At 60.0% G+C, this 21587-nt stretch overlaps 1 protein-coding gene across 1 annotated transcript; it reads right to left on the reverse strand.

Moving 5' to 3' along the window:
• Positions 1-9351: 9351 nt before the first annotated feature.
• LOC115917114 (branched-chain-amino-acid aminotransferase, cytosolic-like) lies at positions 9352-21488 on the reverse strand. Its single transcript, XM_030970844.1, has 13 exons — positions 21450-21488; positions 19254-19304; positions 18286-18486; positions 17397-17507; positions 15446-15565; positions 14845-15005; positions 13649-13687; positions 13372-13475; positions 12462-12543; positions 12227-12231; positions 11757-11896; positions 10306-10380; positions 9352-9509 (listed from the first exon to the last, which is right to left on the reverse strand). Exons 1-13 carry the CDS (start codon positions 21486-21488, stop codon positions 9471-9473), a joined length of 1167 nt encoding a protein of 388 aa, XP_030826704.1. The 3' UTR covers positions 9352-9470.
• Positions 21489-21587: the final 99 nt, after the last annotated feature.

Consider the following 21587-nt stretch of genomic DNA (forward strand, 5'->3'; position numbering starts at 1 on the left):
AACCCCCCAAACCGGCCCCAAAATGGACCCCTGGAGCCCAAAATGAATCTTAATCTCCCCCAAACCCAAAAAGCCCCAAATCGGCTCCAAAACCAAGCCCTGGAGCCCCAAAATGGACCTCGATCCCCCCAAAACCCCCAAATCAGCCCCAAAACACCCCCCGAAACAGCGCCACAGTGACAGTGCCACGGGGAAAGTGACAGTGACAGTGACACAGTGACACAGTGACACGGTGACAGTGACAGTGACAGTGACAGTGACACAGTGACAGTGACACAGTGACACAATGACAGTGACACAGTGACACAGTGACAGTGACACAGTGACAGGGACACAGTGACAGTGACACAGTGACAAGTGACAGTGACACGGTGACAGTGACAGTGACACAGAGACAGTGACACAGTGACAGTGACAGTGACACGGTGACGGTGACGCTGCCACCCCCCAGCGAGCGCTGCCACCGCCGCTGTCCCCCCAGGTTCCCTCCCCGGTTTCCCCCCCCGTGTCCCCGGAGTGTCCCCCCGTGTCCCCCCTTTGTCCCCCCGTTTCCCACCCCCGTGTCCCCCCCACATCCTGCCCCGTGTCCCCTGAGTGTCCCCCAGTTTTTCCCCCCGGTTTTCCCCCCATTAGGGACGCCGCCACCCCCCGGTGTCCCCTGAGTGTCCCCTGAGTGTCCCCCCATGTCCCGCCGTTTTTTCACCCCCCCGCCCCGTGTCGCCTCCCGTGTCCCCCCGTTTTCCCCCCCCTCGGTATCCCCCCCGTGTCCCCCGAGTGTCCCCCCAGTTTTCTCCCCCCGTGTCCGTCCTTGCCCCCCGGTGTCCCCCCCACATCCTGCCCCGTGTCCCCCCGGCCCCCCCCGTGTCCCCCCCACATCCTCCCCGCGTCACCGCCTGACGCACGGCCCGTCCCCCCCCCGCCCCCCCGGGCCACCCGTGCTGACCGCGGTGGCCGCCGAACGCCCCCCCCCGAGCCCCCCAAACCCCGCGGGGCCCCCCGGGGGGGTCACCCCCATTTCGGGGGGGGTTTCCTGCCCGGGGGGGTCCGGGGGGGTCCCGGTGCTGACGCAGCGCGGCGGGGCCGGGGGGGCGCTGCGGCCGCGCGGGGTTTCCGCTGACGCCAGCGGGGCCCCCCGCCCCTGGGCCCCCCCGAGCCCTTCCGGGACCGCGGGGGCCGCACCGGGACCCCCCCACCCTCCCCGCGGTGTCGGGGCCGCCCCGAGCCCGCCCCGCCCCCCCCGCGCGCCGGACACGCCCCCCCGGGACGGCCCCGCCCCCTCCCCCGGATTTGTGCCCCCCCCGCCCCCCACGGGGGTTCCCGGTGCTGACGCGAGTGGGGAGAACCGGGGGGGAGGGGCTGAGTCACAGGGGGGGCGGGGGGGAACCGGTGAGGGGGCGGGGCCGTCCCGGTTCGGGACCCCCCGTTCGGGATCCTCCGGTTCAGGATCGGGATCCCCCCGGTGCCTGCCCGGTCCGCTCCGGTCCCACCTGGTCCAGGTGTGACCCCGCTCCCGGTGCCACCTGGGCCCTTCCCGTACGGTTCGGGGCCGCTCCCGGTACTGCCGGTCCAGGTGTGACCCCGCTCCCGGTACTGCCGGTCCAGGTCCAGCCCCGCTGCCGGTACCGCCGCTCCAGGTGCGCCCCGGCGCAGGTTCGGGGCCGATCCCGGTACTGCCGGTCCCGGTGCGGGACGGGTCCAGGTGCGCTCTGTTCCCGGTACCCCCGGTCCCGGTTCGGCCCCGTTCCAGGTGCGCTCCGGCGCAGGTTCGGGACCGATCCCGGTCCCCGGTCCCGGTTCGGCCCCGCTCCCGGTACCCGCGGCGCAGGTTCGGTGTCGTTCCCGGTCCCCCCGGTCCAGGTTCGGTGCCGTTCCCGGTCCCCCCGGTCCCGGTCCATGTCCCCTCCAGGTGTGCCCTGCTCCAGGTTCGGCCCCGCTGCGGGTACCCCCGGTCCGGGTTCGGTGCCATCCCCGGTACCGCGGTCCCGGTTCGCTCCCGGTGCCCCCGGCGCCGGTTCTGTCCCGGTCCCGGTCCCCCGATCCCGGTTCGCTCTTGATATCCCGATCCGGGTTCTCTCCCGGTACCCCGGTTCCGGTCCATCCCCCCTCCAGGTGCGCCGCTTCTCACTCCCGGTCCCCCCGGTCCGGCTTCTGTCCCACTCCCGGTCCCGGTTCTCTCCCGATCCCCCGGTCCCGGTTCGGTCCCGGTTCGGTCCCGGTCCATCCCCCCCTTCCAGGTGCGCCCCTTCCTCTCCGCCGCCGCATTCGGGGCTCCCGCTCGGTGTTGGGGGGTCCCGCTCGGTCCCGCTCGGTCCGGGGGGGTCCGGGGGGTCCCGGGCGGTCGCGCGTGTCCGGGGGGGTCCCGGCTCTCTCCCAATCCCGGTTCGGTCCCGGTCCGGTCCCGGTCCACCCCCGTTCCCCCCGCTCCTTTCCGCTCCTCCTCTCGGGGGTCCCGCTCGGTCCCGCTCGGTCCCGTTCGGTCCGGGGGGGTCCGGGGGGTCCCGGGGGGGTCGCGCGTGTCCGGGGGCCGCCGTGGGGGGTTTCGCTCCCCCCGGGCCGTTGCTGAATGGAAAAGCCGTGACTCAGGATGTGTCATCGGCGGCGGCGGCGGCCGCGGCGGCTCCCGCGGGCTCTATAAAGGGGGCGGGCGGCGCGCCGGGCGTCACGCGGGGACACCGGGACACGCGGGACTCGCGGGACAGACCCGGGCCCGGCCGCCCCCACCCGCACAGAAAACACGCGGGGGGGACGCGGCCGCGAGCGGCGCGGGCAGCAGCAGGAGGAGGAGGAGGAGGAGGAGGAGGAGGGGATTTGAGGGGGGGGCGTGAAAGGGAGAGAGAGGAGAGAGGGGTGGGAGCGTGGGGAGCGTGTCACGGAGCGTGGGGACCGTCCCGGCGAGTTGGGGACGGTCACGGAGCGTGGGGACCGCGGGGACATCCCCGGAGCGTGGGGACAATCCCGGAGCGCGGGGACATCCCCGGAGCGTGTCACGGTGCGTGGGGAGAGCCCCGGCGCTTTGGGGACAGTTCCGGAGCGTGGGGACAATCCCGGAGCACAGGGACCGTCCCGGAGCGTGTCCCGGTGCGTGGGGAAAATCTCTGACCGTGTCCCGGTTCGCGGGGCCATCCCCGGTTGGCGGGGCCATCCCCGGTTCGCGGGGACAGCCGCGGCGGGCGGCACCGGGCGCGCGTCCCGCGTGGCCGTGGGGAGGACGCGGTGTCACGGCGCGGGCGGCCCTCGGTGACAGCGCCGACAGGACCCGCGTGGGACCGGCCCTGAGCGGGTCACGGGCGACCGTGGGGTGACCCCGCCGCGCCACCCGTGGGAGCGGAGCCCCGAGCGCCGAGCGCGACCCCCGCGTGGGTACAGGGACCCCGCGGAGCGACCCCCGCGTCCCGCCATGAACCGTAAGTGCCGCCCGCGGTCCCGCGTGGGGCGGGAAGGGGGCGCCAACCGCGGCGCGACCCCCGTGGGGAGGGGATTCCTGCGTGGGGGTCCGCGCGTGCCTGCCCTGCACCCCCCGCGCGCCCCACGGGACCGGGCGCGTCCACCAGCGTGGCCGCGGGCCACGGGCAGCTGCGGCCGCGCCTCAAACCGCAAACGGCCCCGGCGCACCTGCCCGCCCGCGGCGGCCGCGCCCGCCCGGGACACGCGTGGGGGCGGCGGGGACGGAGGGAGCGCCGGGACGCGCGTGGGGCTGCCCAGGTGCGAGCGCGGCCGGGTTCGTTCGTTATTTGGGGCGGATTTCGGGGGTTTTGGAGAAGAGGAGGGACCCCCCCGTCCCCCCTGCCTCGGGTGGGCCCCCCACGCGCGGGGGCTCCGCAGGTGCCGCCCCTGAGTCAGCCCCGCATCAAAGTTTCCAGCCGGGACCGCACAGGACGCGCGGCCGCCGCCCCCCGCCCGCAGCCCCCACCCCGACCGAGCCGCGGCCCCGCCAGCGACGGAGTTTACACAATTCTGCCCAATTTTGCCCGGGAACCCCGAAATTTGGGAGTCCCGAATTGCTGGGAGACCCCCCCCCCAAAAAAAAAAGCCGGGAGAGAGCGCACACAAAAATGTGGGTTGGCACAAAAATTTAGGGAGCAGCCTCAAAAATTCCGCGATTCCCAAATGCCGGGAGTCCCGAAATTCTGGGAATGCCCGAAATTCCGGGAGTGCGGGGGATCCCCGGTTCTGCCGGTCCCGGCAGCCCCAAATCCCGAAGTTCCCGAGCCCGAGAGTCCCAAATTCCGACAGCCCCGAAATCCCGGCAGAGCCACGCGCGGGGACCCCCAAATCCCGAAATTTCCGGGCATCCCCAAATCCAAGAGTCCCCGAATTTTGGGAGCCCCGAATTGCTGGGAGAATCCCCCGAAATCGGGAGAGCGCACAAAAATTTGGGTTCGCACAAAAATTTGGGTTCGCGCAAAAATTTGGGGAGCAGCCTCAAAACTCTCGCGGTTCCCAAATGCCGGGAGTCCCGAAATTCTGGGAATACCCGAAATTCCGGGAGTGCGAGGGATCCCCGGTTTTCCCGGTCCCGGCAGCCCCAAATCCCGAAGTTCCCGAGCCCGAGAGTCCCAGATTCCGACAGCCCAGAAATCCGGGAGCCCCAAATTCTGAGATTCCCCGAATTCCGGGAATCCGAGGGAGCCCCGTTCCCGGGGATTCGCCGGTTTTCCCGGGATTCCCCAGTTCCGTGATTCCCGAATCCCGGGATGGAGCCCCAAAATTCCCCAACCCCGGCGTTCCCGGGGTCCTCCAGCTCCGGCAATCCCGGGAAAACCCGGGGAAAACGGGAAAACCCGGGGAAAACGGGAAAAACGGGAACCGCGTCCCCGACACCCCCGGGATCCTCCATCCCCTCAGTCCTGGGCCCCGGGAGTCCCGGGACGCCCCCAAAATCCCGGGATTTGCGGCACCTCCCGCACCCCAAATCTTTCCCCAAACCCCGGCATTCCCACGGCTCCCAAATCCCCCAAATCTCCCCGAATTTGCCCCAAATCTCCCCAAATCTCCCCGAATTTCTCCCGAATCTCCCCGAATCTGCACGGGCTCCGTGGCGGGCGCTGCTGGGGCTGTGGCCGGGGCTGAGACCCCCCAAATTCCCCCAAATGTCCCCAAATTCCCCCCAAATCTCCCCAAATGTCCCCAAATCTCCCCAAATCTCCCCGATTTTCTCCCGAATCTCCCCGAATCTGCAGGGGCTCCGCTTGTGTGGACCCCCAAATCCCCTGTCCCCAATTCCCCCAATCCCCAAAGTCCCCAAATCTCCCCAACTCCCCCATCCCCAAACTCCCCGATCTGCAGGCCCGTGGCGGGCTCTGCTGGGTGTGGCCGGGCTGAGACCCCCAAATTCCCCAAATTCCCAAAGTCCCCAAATCTCCCCGAATCTCCACAAAATTCCCCAAATCCCCAAACCCCGAATCTCCCCAAATCTCCCCAATTGCAGGCGTGCGCGCTGCGCGGGGCTGTGGGGCGGACCCCCAAATCCCCAAATGTCCCCAAATCCCCCCAAATCTCCCCGAATCTCCACAAAATCCCCAAATCCCCCATCTCCCGATCTCCCCGAATTCCCCTGCTCGTGCTGCGGGTGGATGGCCAAATTCCCAATTCCCCAAATCCCCCCAATCTCCCCGAATCTCCACAAAATCTCCCCAAATCCCCCCGAATTTCTCCCGAATCTCCCCGAATCTCCCCGAATCTGCAGGGGCTCCGTGGCGGGCGCTGCTGGCGCTGCTGGGGCTGTGGCCGGGGCTGTGGCCGGGCCCGGGGCTGGCGCTCGCCCCCCGCCCGCGCCCCCCGAGCCCCCCGGACCCGCGCGGGGACCTGGACAGCGTCATCAACCTGGCCAAGGCGCTGCTGGGCGACACCAAAGCGCTCCTGGAGCTCCTCGTGGGTACCCCCGCCCCCCGAGACCCCCGGCCCCGCCCCGAGGGGGCGTGGCAAGGGCTGACCCCGCCCCCTGTCCCTCCTGTCGCGACAGAAGTCGCGATTCCCGGCGGAGGGGGAGCACAAGATGGACTCGCTGCCCGTGCTGGCCATGAGCGCGCTGGAGCTGCCCAACATCCAGGTGGGGCGGGGGTCCCTCCGTGGGGCGGGGGTCCCTCCGTGGGGCGGGGGTCTCCGTGGGTCACCCGTGACCCCCCGGGTCCATCTGACGCATCCTGAGCGCCCCCCCCCATTTCCCGCAGTCTCCTCGAGCACCCTGAACCCCCCTGAGCCCCGAGACCCCCCGAAGCCCCCAGACCCAGATATCCCACCGGTGACCCCCCGTGACCCCCCCGTGTCCCCCCCGTGTCCCCAGTGACCCCTCCTGACCCTCCGGTGACCCCCCAGGTGTCCTCTGTCCCCCCCTAACCCCTGACCCCTGTGACCCCCCGGTGTCCCCAATGTCCCCGATGTCCCGGTGTCCATCCATGTCCCCCTGTGACCCCCCAATGTCCCCCAATGTCCCCCATTTCCCCCGTGTCCCCAATGTCCCCGATGTCCCTGTGACCCCCCAATGTCCCCCCAATGTCCCCAATGTCCCCAATGTCCCCCGGTGTCCCCAATGTCCCCGATGTCCCCAATGTCCCTGTGTCCCCCCAATGTCCCCCAATGTCCCCAATGTCCCCCCGTGTCTCCAATGTCCCCGATGTCCCCCGGTGTCCCCCCAATGTCCCCAATGTCCCCAATGTCCCCCCAATGTCCCCAATGTCCCCAGTGTCCCCGATGTCCCCAATGTCCCCAGTGTCCCCAATGTCCCTGTGTCCCCCCAATGTCCCCAATGTCCCCAATGTCCCCAATGTCCCCAGTGTCCCCGATGTCCCCAGTGTCCCCAATGTCCCTGTGTCCCCCCAATGTCCCCAATGTCCCCAATGTCCCCAATGTCCCCAGTGTCCCCTGATGTCCCCGTGTCCCCCCAATGTCCCCAATGTCCCTGTATCCCCCCAATGTCCCCAATGTCCCCAATGTCCCGTGTCCCCAGGCCTCGGCGCTGCTGCCCCGCCTCGGCTCGGACCTGCTGCGCTACCAGCGCCTCCTGGAGTGGCTGCGCCGGGCGGGGGTCGCGCTGCGGGGCCTGGAGCCGCCGCTGGGGGCGCTGCGGGGGCGGCTCGAGCGCCTGCGGGGCCGCCTGGAGCACCTGGTGAGCACCTGGGGGGGCGGGGCCGCCTGGGGGGCGGGGCGGGGCCGCCTGGAGCACCTGGTGAGCACCTGGGGGGGCGGGGCCACCTGGGGGGGCGGGGCCACCTGGGGGGCGGGGCCGCCTGGGGGGCGGGGCCGCCTGGAGCACCTGGTGAGCACCTGGGGGGGCGTGGTCTGGGGGTGGGCGGGGCTTGGGCAAAGGGGTGTCCGCAGCGCAGGTGAGTCCGCGTGTGCCCTCCCAGGTGTGTCCCTGTCCCCTCCAGGTCTGTCCCCAGGTGTGTCACTGTGTCCCCAGCTGTTCCCCCAGGTGTGTCCCTGGACCCCCAGGTGTCCCCGTATCCTCCCAGGTGTGACCCCAGGTGTGACCCCAGGTGTGACCCCAGGTGTCTCTGTCCCTCCCAGGTGTCCCGTCTGTCGCTGCCCCGCCCCGCCCCCCCCAGGTGTGACCCCAGGTGTGACCCCAGGTGTGACCCCAGGTGTCTCTGTCCCTCCCAGGTGTCCCGTCTGTCGCTGCCCCGCCCCGCCCCCAGGTGTGACCCCAGGTGTGACCCCAGGTGTGACCCCAGGTGTCCCTCTGTCCCCCCCAGGTGTCCCGTCTGTCGCTGCCCCGCCCCGCCCCCTCCCCAGGTGAGGCCCCGCTCGCGTCCCCGCCCCCGCAGGTGACGCCGTGGGGGGCGGTGCGCGCCGCGCATGCGCTGCTGCGGGGGCTGCACCTGTACCTGGACTGGGCCGCGCGCGCGCTCGTCCTGCTGCGCAACCGCCTCTGACCCCGCCCTAATTTATTCTAATTTATTCTAATCTATGCAAAAAAACCCCCGCACGCACCGCCCTCCGGGGGCCGCGGGAATTGTAATTATTGATTAATAATGTCGATATTTTATTGTTATTGTCGTTATTTTTATTGTTACTGTTGTCGTTTTATTGTTATTGTCTGTATTTTAATTATTATTATTGGTATGTTTATTTTTATTATTTTTATTTTTATTTTTAATGTTATCGTTGTTATTTTAATTATTACTGTTCATAATTTTATTATTATTTTTAGTTTTAATTATTATTGTTGGTACTTTTATTAATATTGTCGCTATTTTAATTATTATTTCGTTATTTTTATTATTGTTGTTAATTTTAATTACTATTTTTATTGTTAATTATTATTGTTATTTTTAATTATTATTGTTCGTATTTTTATTATTTTTATTGTTATTATTATTGTTATTTTTAATTATTATTTTTATTACTTTAATTTTTATTATTATTTTATTACCATCGTTATTATTATTGTTTTTATTGTAATTATTATTGCTGTAATTATTATTACTGTAATTATTACTGTAATTATTATTGTCATTATTGTTATTATTAGCCCCCCCCCCTTGAAAAAATCCTATTTATTGTCTCGGATGGTTTTGTAAAAAAAAGGGGGAAAAAAGGGGAAATAAAGGAGATTTTTGAAAAAAAAAGTTTAAAAGTTGATTTGGGGACGTTTGGGATGTTTGGGATGTTTGGGAGATTTTGGGATATTTTAAATTTTTGGGACTTCTGGGACATTTTTTGGGGTATTTGGAATTTTTGGATATTCGGGGATATTTTTGGGATAATTGGAAATTTGGGGACATTTTGGGACATTTGAGAGATTTGGAATTTTGGGACATTTTGGGGCATTTTTAATTTTTGGAATATTTGGGACTTTTTGGGGTATTTGGGGACATTTGGGGACATTTGAAATGTTTGGGATATTTTAGAGTATTTGGGATATTTGGGATGTTTGGGGACATTTGGAATTTTTTAAATTTTTTTTTTTTTGAATATTTTGGACATTTTGGGGACATTTTTGGACATTTTGGCCACACCCATCCCTGCCCAACCCCCTCCTCCCCATTAACCCCCCCAATAAATCCATTAACCAACCCATTAATTAACCCCCAATCGATCAATAATCAATCAATAATCAATCAATAATCGATCAATAATCAATCAATAATCGATCAATAATTAATCAATCAATGGCTGTTTATTATTAACGACCCCCGCTGACCTTTGGTGGGTGGGGGAGGGGTCCCGCAGTTTTGGGGTCGTTTAAGGCTTTTCAAGCACTGGGGGGAGGGGCGGGGAGGGGGCGGGGTCAGCTCAGATATTGCACGGGGGAGGGGCTGAGCTGGGGGCGGGGCTTTGGGACCCCCCCCCAAAAAGGGTCTGGGGTCTTTGGGGAGGGGAATGGGGCCCCCTCCCCAAAAAGGCTCCGGAGTGTTTCATTTTGGGGCATTTTTTGGCGTTTTTGGTGCATTCTGGGGAGGGGTCCCGGGACCCCCCCCCCCATCGGTGCTGGGTTAATTTGGGGAGGGGTCCCGGCCCCGGCGGGGGGGTCACACGGGCTGGGCCCACGGGCTGGGCACGCGGCCGTACTGGGGGGCCAAAAATGGGGAGGGGGCGTCACGGGGGGGGGGGCACCCCGGGACCCCCCCCAAATTCCACTGCACAAATTTCACACAAAGTTCTCTGAATTTCCCCAAAATTCCCACAAAATTCCCACAAAATTCCCCCGAATTTTCCTCCCAATTTCCCCCAATTTTCCCCCAAATTTTCCCTTAAATTTCCCCCAAATTTCTCCCAACTCCCCCCAAATTTCCACCAAAATTTCTCTTCAATTTCCCCCAATTTCCCCCAAAATTTTTCTCTGATTTCCCCCAATTTTTCCTCCAATTTTTCCCCAATTTCACCCCAATTCCCGCCAAATTTCTCCCAAATTTCCCCCAATTTTTCCCCTCAATTTCCCCCAAATTTCCCCCAATTTCCCCTCAATTTTTCCCCAATTTCCTCCCAGATTTCCCCCAAAATTTCCCCCAACTTTTCCCTTAAATTTCCCCCAAATTCCCCTGAATTCTCCCAATGTTCCCTCCAAATTTCCCCCAAATTTCTCCCAAATTTCCCCCCTCATTTGCCCCCAAATTTCCCCCCCATTTCCTCTCTGATTTCCCCCCAATTTTCCCCCCAGATTTCCCCAATTTCCCCCCAATTTTCCCTCCACATTTTCCCAAATTTTCCCCCAAATTCCCCCAATTTCTCCCAAATTTCTCCCAATTTTCCCTCCAAATTCCCCCCCAAATTTTCCCCAATTTCCCCAGATTTCCCAGATTACCCCCAAATTTCCCAATTTTCCCAATTTTCCCAATTTTCCCCCAAATTCCCCCAGATTCCCACCTGGATGTCGCTGAGCTCCCGCAGGAACCTCGTGGTCACTTTGGCTCCGTTGTCCATCGTGGGCACCGACAGCAGCTGGGGGGGCCCGGGGGGGTCACCGGGACCCCCAAAACATCCCAAAAATATCCCAAAACCCCCCCAAAAATATATCCAAAATATCCACCAAAATATCCCAAAAATATCCCCAAAATATCCCAAAAAATATCCCCAAAAATATCCACAAAACCCCCCCAAAAACATCCCAAAATATCCACAAAAATATCCCAAAAATATCCCCAAAATATCCCAAAAAATATCCCCAAAAATATCCACAAAACCTCCCCCAAAACATCCCAAAATATCCACAAAAATATCCCAAAAATATCCCCCAAAATATCCACAAAACCCCCCAAAAATATCCCCAAAACATCCCAAAAAATATCCCCAAAACATCCCAAAAATATCCCCAAAAAATATCCACAAAAATATCCCAAAAATATCCCCCAAAATATCCACAAACCCCCCCAAAAATATCCCCAAATATATCCCAAAAAATATCCCCAAAATATCCCCAAAAATATCCCCAAAAAATATCCACAAAAATATCCCCAAAATGTCCCCAAAAATATCTCCCAATATACCCCCAAAAACCTCCTCAAAACCACCCCAAACACCTCCAAAAATATCCCCAAAAATATCCCCAAAAATATCCCCAAAACCCCCCCAAATATCCCCAAAAATACCCCCCGAAAATATCCCCAAATCCCCTCAAAAACATCCCCAGAAATATCCCAAAATTCCCCCCAAAATATCCCCAAAAACATCCCAAATATCTTCAAATATCCCCCAAAATATCCCCAAATACACGGGGTATCGTTTTTGGGGATGTTTCTGGGGATATTTGGGACATTTGGGATATTTTGGGGGATATTTTTGGGGAATATTTTGATATTTTGGGGGGATTTTCGAGGATTTTTTTAGGGATATTTTTGGGGGTTTTGGGATATTTTCGGGGATATTTTTGGAGATCTTTGGGATACTTTTGGGGATATTTCTAGGAATATTTTTGGGGTATTTTTGGGGATATTTTTGGGGTATTTTTTGGAATATTTTTGGGGATATTTTGGGGGACTTATTTTGGGGACATTTTGGGGTTTTCGGGGATATTTTGGGGATAATTTTGGGGACATTTTGGGGGGATTTCCGGGGATATTTTTTGGGATGTTTTCTGGGATGTTTTTGGGGATATTTTTGGAGATCTTTGGGATACTTTTGGGGATATTTCTGGGAATATTTTTGGCTATTGGGGACCCCCCAGGACCCCCCAAATTTCCCACAATTGCCCCAAAACCCTTCCCAAAGACCCCAAAATTCCCCCCAAACTCCCAAACGCCGCCACCCCCCGGGACCCCCCGGAACCCCCCGGTTCTCCGGGACCCCCCGGGACCCCCCGGACGCCCCCAGACCCAAACCTGGTCCTGGTAGAGGATCTCGCCCACCGGACACACCACGCAGGCGGTGCCGGCCCCGAACATCTCCCGCAGCCGCCCAGCCCGGAGCGCGCCCAGCACGGCGCCCATGGCCAGGGGGGCTTCGCGCACCTCGAACTCCCCTTGGGGGGCAAAAATGGGGAGGGGTCCCGGAACGGCCCCAAACCCGCACAAATCCGACCCAAAACGGCCCCAAACCCGCACAAATCCGACCCAAAACGGCCCCAAACCCGCACAAATCCGACCCAAAACGGCCCCGAACTGCCCCAAATCTGCCCCAAATCTGCCCTAAAGCTGCTCCAGACCGGCCAAAATTGCCCCAAATCCCCCCAGACCCTCCCCAAATTTACTGAGTCCCTCCCCAAGCCCCTCCCCAAGCCCCCCAAATCCCCACCCAAATCCTCCCCAAACCCCCCCAGACCCCCCAGACCCCCCCAGACCCCCCCAGACACCCCAGACCCCCAGACCCCCCAGACCCCCAGACCCCCCAGACCCCCCAGACCCCCCAGACCCCCCCGACCCCCCAGACCCCCAGACCCCCCGACCCCCCAGACCCCCCAGACCCCCCAGACCCCCCAGACCCCCCCAGACCCCCCAGACCCCCCAGACCCCCCAGACCCCCCCAGACCCCCAGACCCCCAGACCCCCCAGACCCCCCAGACCCCCCAGACCCCCCTCGCCCTCACCCGCCGCGCCAGCTCCAGCAGGCTCTGCCGCGTCACCCCCGGCAGGATCAGCCCGTCCAGGGGGGGCGTCACCAGCTCCTGCTCTGGGGGGGGCACGGGGGGGTCAGAGACCCCCTGAGACCCCCGGGACCCCCCAAAACCCCCTGAGCCCCCCAAACCCCCTGAGACCCCCTGAGACCCCCGGGACCCCTCTGAGCTCCCAAAACCCCCTGAGACCCCCGGGACCCCTCTGAGCCCCCAAAACCCCCAAACCCCCCAAACCCCCAGAACCCCCAGTACCCCTGAGCCCCTTGAGCCCCTGGGACCCCCCTGAGACCCCAAAACCCCCCAAAATCCCCCCGGGACCCCCCCAAACCCCCGGATCCCCCCAAATCCTCCCAAAATCCCCCCAAAATTTCCCCCAAGCCCCTCCAGGACCCCTCAAACCCCCCTAGGGCTCCCTAAATCCCCCCCAGAATCCCCCAAATCCCCCGAATTTCCCCCCAGATCCCACCCAGGACCCCCGAGACCCCCCAGATTCCTCCCCAGAATCCTCCAGGACCCCCCAAATCCCCCCAAATCCCCTCCGGGACCCCCCAATTTTCCCCCAGGACCCTCCCAAATCCCCCACCCCCCCCGGGTTCCCCCAAACCCCCCAAATTTCTCCCTAAACTCCCCTGGGACTTCCTAAACCCTCCCAAATCCCCTCCAGGACCCCCCAGATCCTTCAAATTTCCCCCCAAATCCCTCCAGGACCCCCCAAATTCCCCCAGAACCCCCCCAAATCCCCAGAGAGAATCCCCCCAAATCCCCCAAATCCCCTCCAGGACCCCCCAAATTCCCCCAGAACCCCCCAAATCCCCAGAGAATGCCCCCAAATCCCCCAAATTTCCCTCCAGGACCCCCCAGGACCCCCCCATTCCCGCCCGTACCCCCGTCCGGGCGCTCCCAGAAGACGAAGAGGTTCATGGTGCCCACCTCGGTCAGGTGCTGCTCGGGGCCGTGCAGCCACAGCACCTGCTGGCAGCCGCGGGCGCTGCCGCCTGCTGCAGCTCCAGGCACGGCCCGTAGTTCCTGGGGGGCCAAAAAAAACCCCAAAAAATAGCGCCAAAATAGCCCAAAATACACCCGAAATGTACCCGAAATCCCACAGAAATAACTGCAGAAATAGCCCCAAAAATCACCCCAAAAATCACCCCAAAATCCGGCCCCGCCGCCTGCTGCAGCTCCAGGCACGGCCCGTAGTTCCTGAGGGCCAAAAATCTCCAAAAAATAGCGCCAAAATAGCCCAAAATGTACCCAAAATCCCACAGAAATTACTGCAAAAATAACTGCAAAAATCACCCCAAAATCGGACCCCGGCGCCGCCTGCTGCAGCTCCAGGCACGGCCCGTAGTTCCTGGGGGGCCAAAAAAACCCCAAAAAATAGCCCCAAAATAGCCCAAAATACACCCGAAATGTACCCGAAATCCCACAGAAATAACTGCAAAAATAACTGCAAAATTAGCCCCAAAATAGCCCCAAAATATCCCCAAACTCCCCCCCAAAAAACGCAATGAACACCCCCAAAATATCCCCAAAACCAAACCCAAAAGAACCCCTAAAAAAAAAACCCCAAAAAGCTCCAACGAGCACCCCAAAGAAACCCCGCAACACCCTCAAAAAAAATTCCAAAATCGCCCAAAAACAAACCCAAAAACACCACAAAAAAAACCCCAAAACTCCCCCAAAAACAAACAAAAAAACCACAAAAAACCCCAAAACCAAACCCAATGAACAACCCCAGAAAAAGCCCAAAACCCTCCCAAATCCCCCGGCGGTCACTCCTCCTGGTCAGCGGTCACTCAGTCAGTGGTCACTCTGGTCACTCCATGGTCACTCACCCGCCTAGCTTGCAGTGTCCGGCCCCGCCCGGCCGTGCTCACTCCCATGGGTCAGTGGTCATTCCCCAGTGGTCAGTGGTCACTCCCCCTGCCCAGTGGTCACTCCCAGCAGTCACTCAGGCAGTGGTCACTCCCCAGCCCTCGATGGTCACTCCCATGGGTCAGTGGTCACTCCCATTGGTCAATGGTCACTCCCCAGCCCCCGATGGCCATTCCCAGCAGTCAGTGGTCACTCCCCGCACCATGGTGGTCACTCCCCGTGCCCAGTGGTCACTCCCAGTGGTCACTCAGGCAGTGGTCACTCCCCCAGTGGTCAGTGGTCACTCCCAGTGGTCAGTGGTCACTCCCCAGCCCCCGATGGTCACTCCCAGTGGTCAGTGGTCACTCCCCAGTGGTCAGTGGTCACTCCCCAGCCCCCGATGGTCACTCCCATGGGTCAGTGGTCACTGCCATGGGTCAGCGGTCATTCCCAGTGGTCACTTAGTCAGTGGTCACTCTGGTGGTCACTCCATGGTCACTCACCCGCCCAGCTTGCAGTGTCCGGCCCCGCCCGGCCACGCCCGGACGTGCTGCGGGTCAGCCAGGAGCCGGATGGGGCCGAAGCCCCCCGAGAAGTACGGACCCACCGGACACAGGAGCACGAACAGCAGCGCTCGGCCGGGGGGGGAGACCCCCAGGGTGGGCTGGGGACAGAGACCCCCAGATTAACCCCAAAATCCCCTAAACTCACCCCAAAAAACTGCGCAAAAACCGCTGCAAAAACAGCCCCAAAATCCCCCAAAAACCTCCCCGAGTCCCCTGGAATCACCCCAGAATCTGCCCCAAATCTGCTCAAATCTCCCCAAAATCCCCCCCAGGACCCTCCAAACCACCCCAAAGCCCTCCAGGACTCCCTAAATCCCCTGAATTCACCCCAAATCCCCTCCAGGACCCAAAAATCCTCCCAAATAACCCCAAAGTGACCCAAAATCCCCGGAATTCACCCCAAACCCCCTGAATTCACCCCAAATGCCCCCAAACCCCTCCAGGACCCCCCAAATCCTCCCAAATCACCCCAAAATGCCCCAAAACGCCCCAAAATGCCCCCAAATGCCCCCAAACGGGCAGATTTCAGCCCAAAGACCTCGGTGCCGATGAAGGTGGGCCGGATGTAGAGGCTGCTCTGGGGGTCCCGGGGCACCCAGCGCCCCTCGAGCCGCACCAGGGCCCGGATGCACTCGAGGAGCTCCTGGGCATCGAACTCCTGTGGGGAAACTGGGATGGACTGGGAGGGACTGGGAGGGACTGGGAGGGACTGGGAATGGACTGGGAGGGACTGGGTTATACTGGGAGGGACTGGGATGGACTGGGATGGACTGGGTTATACTGGGATGGACTGGGATGGACTGGGAGGGACTGGGAGGGACTGGGATGGACTGGGAGGGACTGGGAGGGACTGGGAGGGACTGGGAGGGACTGGGTTATACTGGGATGGACTGGGAGGGACTGGGAGGGACTGGGAGGGACTGGGATGGACTGGGTTATACTGGGATGGACTGGGATGGACTGGGATGGACTGGGAGGGACTGGGATGGACTGGGAGGGACTGGGAGGGACTGGGTTATACTGGGATGGACTGGGAGGGACTGGGAGGGACTGGGATGGACTGGGAGGGACTGGGTTATACTGGGAGGGACTGGGATGGACTGGGAGGGACTGGGAGGGACTGGGATGGACTGGGATGGACTGGGATGGAACTGGGATGGAACTGGGATGGACTGGGATGGACTGGGAGGGACTGGGTTATACTGGGAGGGACTGGGATGGACTGGGAGGGACTGGGTTATACTGGGAGGGACTGGGAATGGACTGGGAATGGACTGGGAGGGACTGGGAGGGACTGGGATGGACTGGGATGGACTGGGAGGGACTGGGATGGACTGGGAGGGACTGGGAATGGACTGGGAATGGACTGGGAGGGACTGGGATGGACTGGGATGGACTGGGTTATACTGGGATGGACTGGGTTATACTGGGAGGGACTGGGATGGACTGGGATGGACTGGGAATGGACTGGGAGGGACTGGGATGGTACAGGGTTATACTGGGAATGGACTGGGATGGACTGGGTTATACTGGGAGGGACTGGGATGGACTGGGATGGACTGGGATGGAACTGGGATGGAACTGGGATGGACTGGGAATGGACTGGGAGGGACTGGGATGGACTGGGATGGAACTGGGATGGAACTGGGATGGACTGGGATGGACTGGGAGGGACTGGGTTATACTGGGAGGGACTGGGATGGACTGGGAGGGACTGGGTTATACTGGGAGGGACTGGGAATGGACTGGGAATGGACTGGGAGGGACTGGGATGGACTGGGATGGACTGGGAGGGACTGGGATGGACTGGGAGGGACTGGGAATGGACTGGGATGGACTGGGAGGGACTGGGAATGGACTGGGAGGGACTGGGATGGACTGGGATGGACTGGGTTATACTGGGATGGACTGGGTTATACTGGGAGGGACTGGGATGGACTGGGATGGACTGGGATGGACTGGGTTATACTGGGATGGACTGGGTTATATTGGGAATGGAACTGGCTTATACTGGGATGGACTGGGAGGGACTGGGAGGGACTGGGATTTTTTTTTTTTTTAATTTCGAGGTTTTTGGAGAGTCTCAGGGCGCTGATTTTGGGTGATTTTGGGGCAGTTTCGGGGTTTTTTGGTCACTCACAGGCAGGCAGACCCTCAGGGGTTGTTTCAGGGTGATTTTGGGGTTTTTTGGGGTGATTTTTGGGATTTTTCGTCACTCATGGATAAGCAGAACCTTTGGGCAGGATTTTGGGGTGATTTTGGGTTTTTTGGGGTGATATTAGAGTTGTTTTGGTTTTTTTGGGGTGATTTGGGGTGATTTTGATAACTCACAGGCTGCCAGACCCTCAGGGGTTATTTTGGGTTTTTTTGGGGTGATTTCGGGGTTTTTGGGCACTTACACCAGGCAGACCCCCCGGGCAGGATTTTGGGGTGATTTTGGGGTGTTTCCTGCTATTTTTGGGGTGATTTTGGGGTTTTTGGGCACTTACAGGCAGGCACACCCTCCGGGCCGACCTCTGCATCCTCTCCATGTTCAGTTCGGGCCGAAAAAGCCGAATTTTGTCGTCGTCGCCCCGAAAAGCCTTGAGGCCCTCGAAGAGCTGCGGGAGGGGAGCAGATCCGGGAGATTTTGTGCATTTTGGGTGGGTTTGGGGTGATTTTGTGGGTGTTTTTTGGGTGATTTTGGGATGATTCTGCGCTGGTTTTGGGGCGATTTTTGGGGTATTTCTCAGGATGTTTTTGAGGTAATTTTGGGATGATTCTGGGCTGGTTTTGGGGTGATTTTGGGGGATTTTCAGCCCTCCATGACCTCCATGGCATAGTGCTGGATTTGGGCTGTTTATGGGATATTTTTGAGCTGGTTTTGGGGTAACTTGGGGCAGTTTTGGGGCAGTTTTGAGCCGTTTTTCAGCCAGGTTTTTTGGGGTGATTTCGGGGCAGTTTCTGTGATATTTTTTGGGTGATTTTGGGGATATTTTTGGGGCTATTCCGGGTGTTTTGGGTACCTCCACGGCGTAGTGCAGCGCGCTGGAGGCCGGGTGCAGCCGCAGCTCCTGGAAGGGGCTGGTTTGGGGTAACTTTGGGCAGTTTTGGGCCATTTTTTGGCCAGGTTTTTGGGTGATTTTGGGGCAGTTTTGGGGCAGTTTTTTGGCCAGCTTTCAGGCTGTTTTTCAGGCAGTTTCTGTGATATTTTTTGGGTGATTTTGGGGCAGTTTTGAGCCGTTTTTCAGCCAGGTTTCGGGCTGTTTTTCAGGCAGTTTCTGTGATATTTTTTGGCGATTTTGGGGATATTTTTGGGGCGATTTTGGGGATATTTTTGGGGCGATTTTGGGGCAGTTTCTGTGATATTTTTGGGGCGGTTCCGGGTGTTTTGGGTACCTCCACGGCGTAGTGCAGCGCGCTGGAGGCCGGGTGCAGCCGCAGCTCCTGGAAGGGGCCGATGCGGGGGCGCCCCCAGCCCCGCTCGCGGTCCCACTGCACCGTCAGCATGTGGTCGGTGAAAAACTTCCCGAAAACCAAATCCTGGGGCGCCGGGGGGGTCCCGGGGGCCCCCGAGCGCTGCAGCTCCAGCTCCGACGCCTACGGGCAGCGTTCGGGGGCAATTCGGGAGATTTGGGGTCAATTCGGGAGATTTGGGGTCATCCTGGGGCTTTGGGAGCAATTTGGGGTTAATCTGGGAGATTTTGGGGTCACTCTGGGGGTTTGGGGGCAATTTGGGGTCAATTCGGGAGATTTGGGGTCATCCCGGGGCTTTGGGAGCAATTTGGGGTTAATCTGGGAGATTTTGGGGTCACTCTGGGGGTTTCGGGGCAATTTGGGGTCAATTCGGGAGATTTTGGGGTCACTCTGGGGGTTTGGGGGCAATTTGGGGTCAATTCGGGAGATTTTGGGTCATTCCGGGGGTTTGGGGGCAATTTGGGGTTAATCTGGGAGGGTTTGGGGTCATTTGGGGGGATTTTGGGGTTTATTCGGGGGGGGTTTGGGTCATTTGAGGGATTTGGGGTCATTTGGGGGGGATTTTGGGGTCATTTGAGAGGATTTTGGGGTTTTGGGGTCATTTGGGGGGATTTTGAGCTTTATTTGGGGGTTTTGGGGGCATTTGAGGTTCATTTGGGGGGATCTGGGGAATTTTGGGGTCATTCAGGGGGATTTGGGGCTGTTTTGGGGGATATTTGGGGATATTTTGGGGGATATTTGGGGTGGATTTCAGGTATATTTTGGGGGTTATTTTGGGGTTTTTTGGGGATATTTTGGGGCTGTTTTGGGGTATATTTTGGGGATATTTTAAGGGATGTTTCGGGTTGATTTGGGGCAGTTTTGGGGTGATTTTGGGGTTTTTCTCTCACCCTGAAGGTGCTCTTGTAGCCGCGCTGGGGCCGCAGCAGCGTCGCCAGCACCTGGGCAGGGCACAGGCTCCCAGTTTGGACCAGTCTGGACCAGTTTGGCCCCGATTTACCCCAGTTTGGCCCCGATTTACCCCAGTTTGGCCCCATTTTCGTTCCATTTTGCCCCATTTTGTCCCATTTCCCCCATTTCCCCCCAGTTCGCCCCATTTTGCTCCCATTTTATCCTGTTTGGGCTCCCTTTTTCCCCATTTTCTCCAGTTTACCCCAGTTTACCCCAGTTTGCCTCATTTTACCCCGTTTTGGCCCCAGCTCACCCCAGTTTTTCCCCCATTTCCCCATTTTTCCCCCATTTCCCCATTTTTCCCCCAGTTTTTCCCGTTTTTCCCCCAATTTGCCCCAGTTCACCCCAGTTCAGCCCAGCTTTTCCCATTTTCCCCCATTTCCCCCATTTTTCCCCCATTTTGCCCCAGTTCACCCAGTTCACCCCATTTTGCCCCATTTCCCCCAGTTCACCCCATTTTGCCCCATTTCCCCCCAGTTTTTCCCATTTTCCCCCATTTCCCCCATTTTTGCCCCATTTTCCCCCATTTCCCCCAGTTCACCCCATTTTGCCCCATTTCCCCCAGTTCACCCCATTTTGCCCCATTTCCCCCCAGTTTTTCCCGTTTTTCCCGTTTTTCCCGTTTTCCCCCGTTTTGCCCCAGTCCTGGGGAGGGCGTGGCCATGGAGGGGGGAGGGGTCCGGGCCCTGCCCCTCCCCCCCCGGACTTTGACCCCCCCGGAGCCGCCATCGCCGGGACAGACGGACCGGGACGGACTGGGAGACACCGGGAGAGACTGGGACAAACTGGGACAGACTGGGAACAACTGGGACAGACTGGGACAGACTGGGACAGACTGGGACAGACTGGGAGAGACTGGGACAGACTGGGACAGACTGGGACAAACTGGGACAAACTGGGACAAACTGGGACAGACTGGGACAGACTGGGAGAGACTGGGACAGACTGGGACAAACTGGGACAAACTGGGACAGACTGGGACAGACTGGGACAGACTGGGACAAACTGGGACAGACTGGGACAGACTGGGAGAGACTGGGAGAGACTGGGAGAGACTGGGAGAGACTGGGAACAACTGGGACGGACCGGGAGAGACTGGGAATGCACTGGGACAAACTGGGACGGACCGGGAGAGACTGGGAATGCACTGGGACAAACTGGGAGAGACCGGGACGGACCGGGAGAGACTGGGACAAACTGGGGGGGACTGGGAGCAACTGGGATGGGACTGGGGGGGACTGGGATGGACTGGGAATGTACTGGGAGCAACTGGGAGCGACTGGGACAAACTGGGATCGACTGGGAATGCATTGGGAACAACTGGGAGTGACTGGGGGGACTGGGACAGGGACTGGGAGCACTGGGAGCAACTGGGGAGACTGGGAGAGCACTGGGGGGGAACTGGGAATGCACTGGGATGGACTGGGATGGACTGGGATGGACTGGGATGGACTGGGAGGGACTGGGATGGACTGGGATGCACTGGGATGGACTGGGACGGGCACTGGGGGGGACTGGGAAGGTGCAAAGGTGAACTGGGAGCACTGGGAGCGCTGGGCGGGGCCTGGTGGCACTGGGAGGAGTCACTGGGGTTACTGGGCGGGGCTAACTGGGGTCACTGGGGTCACTGGGAGGGGTCACTGGGTGTAACTGGGAGTTACTGCGGCGTTACTGGGGGGGTCACTGGGGTTACTGGGCTAACTGGGAGGGGTTACTGGGGGGTCACTGGGGTTACTGGGAGGGGTAACTGGTCTAACTGGGAGTCACTGGGTGTAACTGGGAGGGGTCACTGGGCTAACTGGTGTCACTGGTCTAACTGGGAATTACTGCGGTGTTACTGGGGGGGGTCACTGGGCTAACTGGGGTCACTGGGAGGGGTCACTGGTCTAACTGGGAGGGGTCACTGGGCTAACTGGGGTCACTGGGAGGGGTCACTGGTCTAACTGGGAGGGGTCACTGGGCTAACTGGGGTCACTGGGAGGGGTCACTGGTCTAACTGGGAGGGGTCACTGGGCTAACTGGTCCAACTGGGAGGGGTCACTGGTCCAACTGGGAGGGGTCACTGGTCCAACTGGGAGGGGTCACTGGTCTAACTGGGTCCAACTGGCGCCGCTGCTCCCTCCGCTCCCCCTCACCGCTCCGCCGCCCCGGGACCGCAGCGCCGCCGCCGCCATCGCTCCAGGCCCCGCCCCTCCCGCTCTGCGCCAATCGCAGCGCGCCGTCCCACCCCGCCCATCCCCATCTGGCCAATGGGAGCGCGCCGCTGCGCCCCG

Source organism: Camarhynchus parvulus, unplaced genomic scaffold (assembly GCF_901933205.1).
Source record: "Camarhynchus parvulus unplaced genomic scaffold, STF_HiC, whole genome shotgun sequence".
Lineage (NCBI taxonomy): Eukaryota > Metazoa > Chordata > Aves > Passeriformes > Thraupidae > Camarhynchus > Camarhynchus parvulus.

What these genes read in the sequence shown, in the direction of transcription:
- LOC115917114 (XM_030970844.1), bottom strand. Translation starts at nt 21,488, where the DNA reads ATGGCGGCGGCGGCGCTGCGGTCCCGGGGCGGCGGAGCG. An exon ending in GAGCTGCAGCAGGCGGCGGG is followed by an intron (nt 13,476 to 13,648) that starts GCCGGATTTTGG and finishes AGCAGGCGGCAG; the next exon opens with CGCCCGCGGCTGCCAGCAGG. An exon ending in CTGGGAGCGCCCGGACGGGG is followed by an intron (nt 12,544 to 13,371) that starts GTACGGGCGGGA and finishes TGCCCCCCCCAG; the next exon opens with AGCAGGAGCTGGTGACGCCC.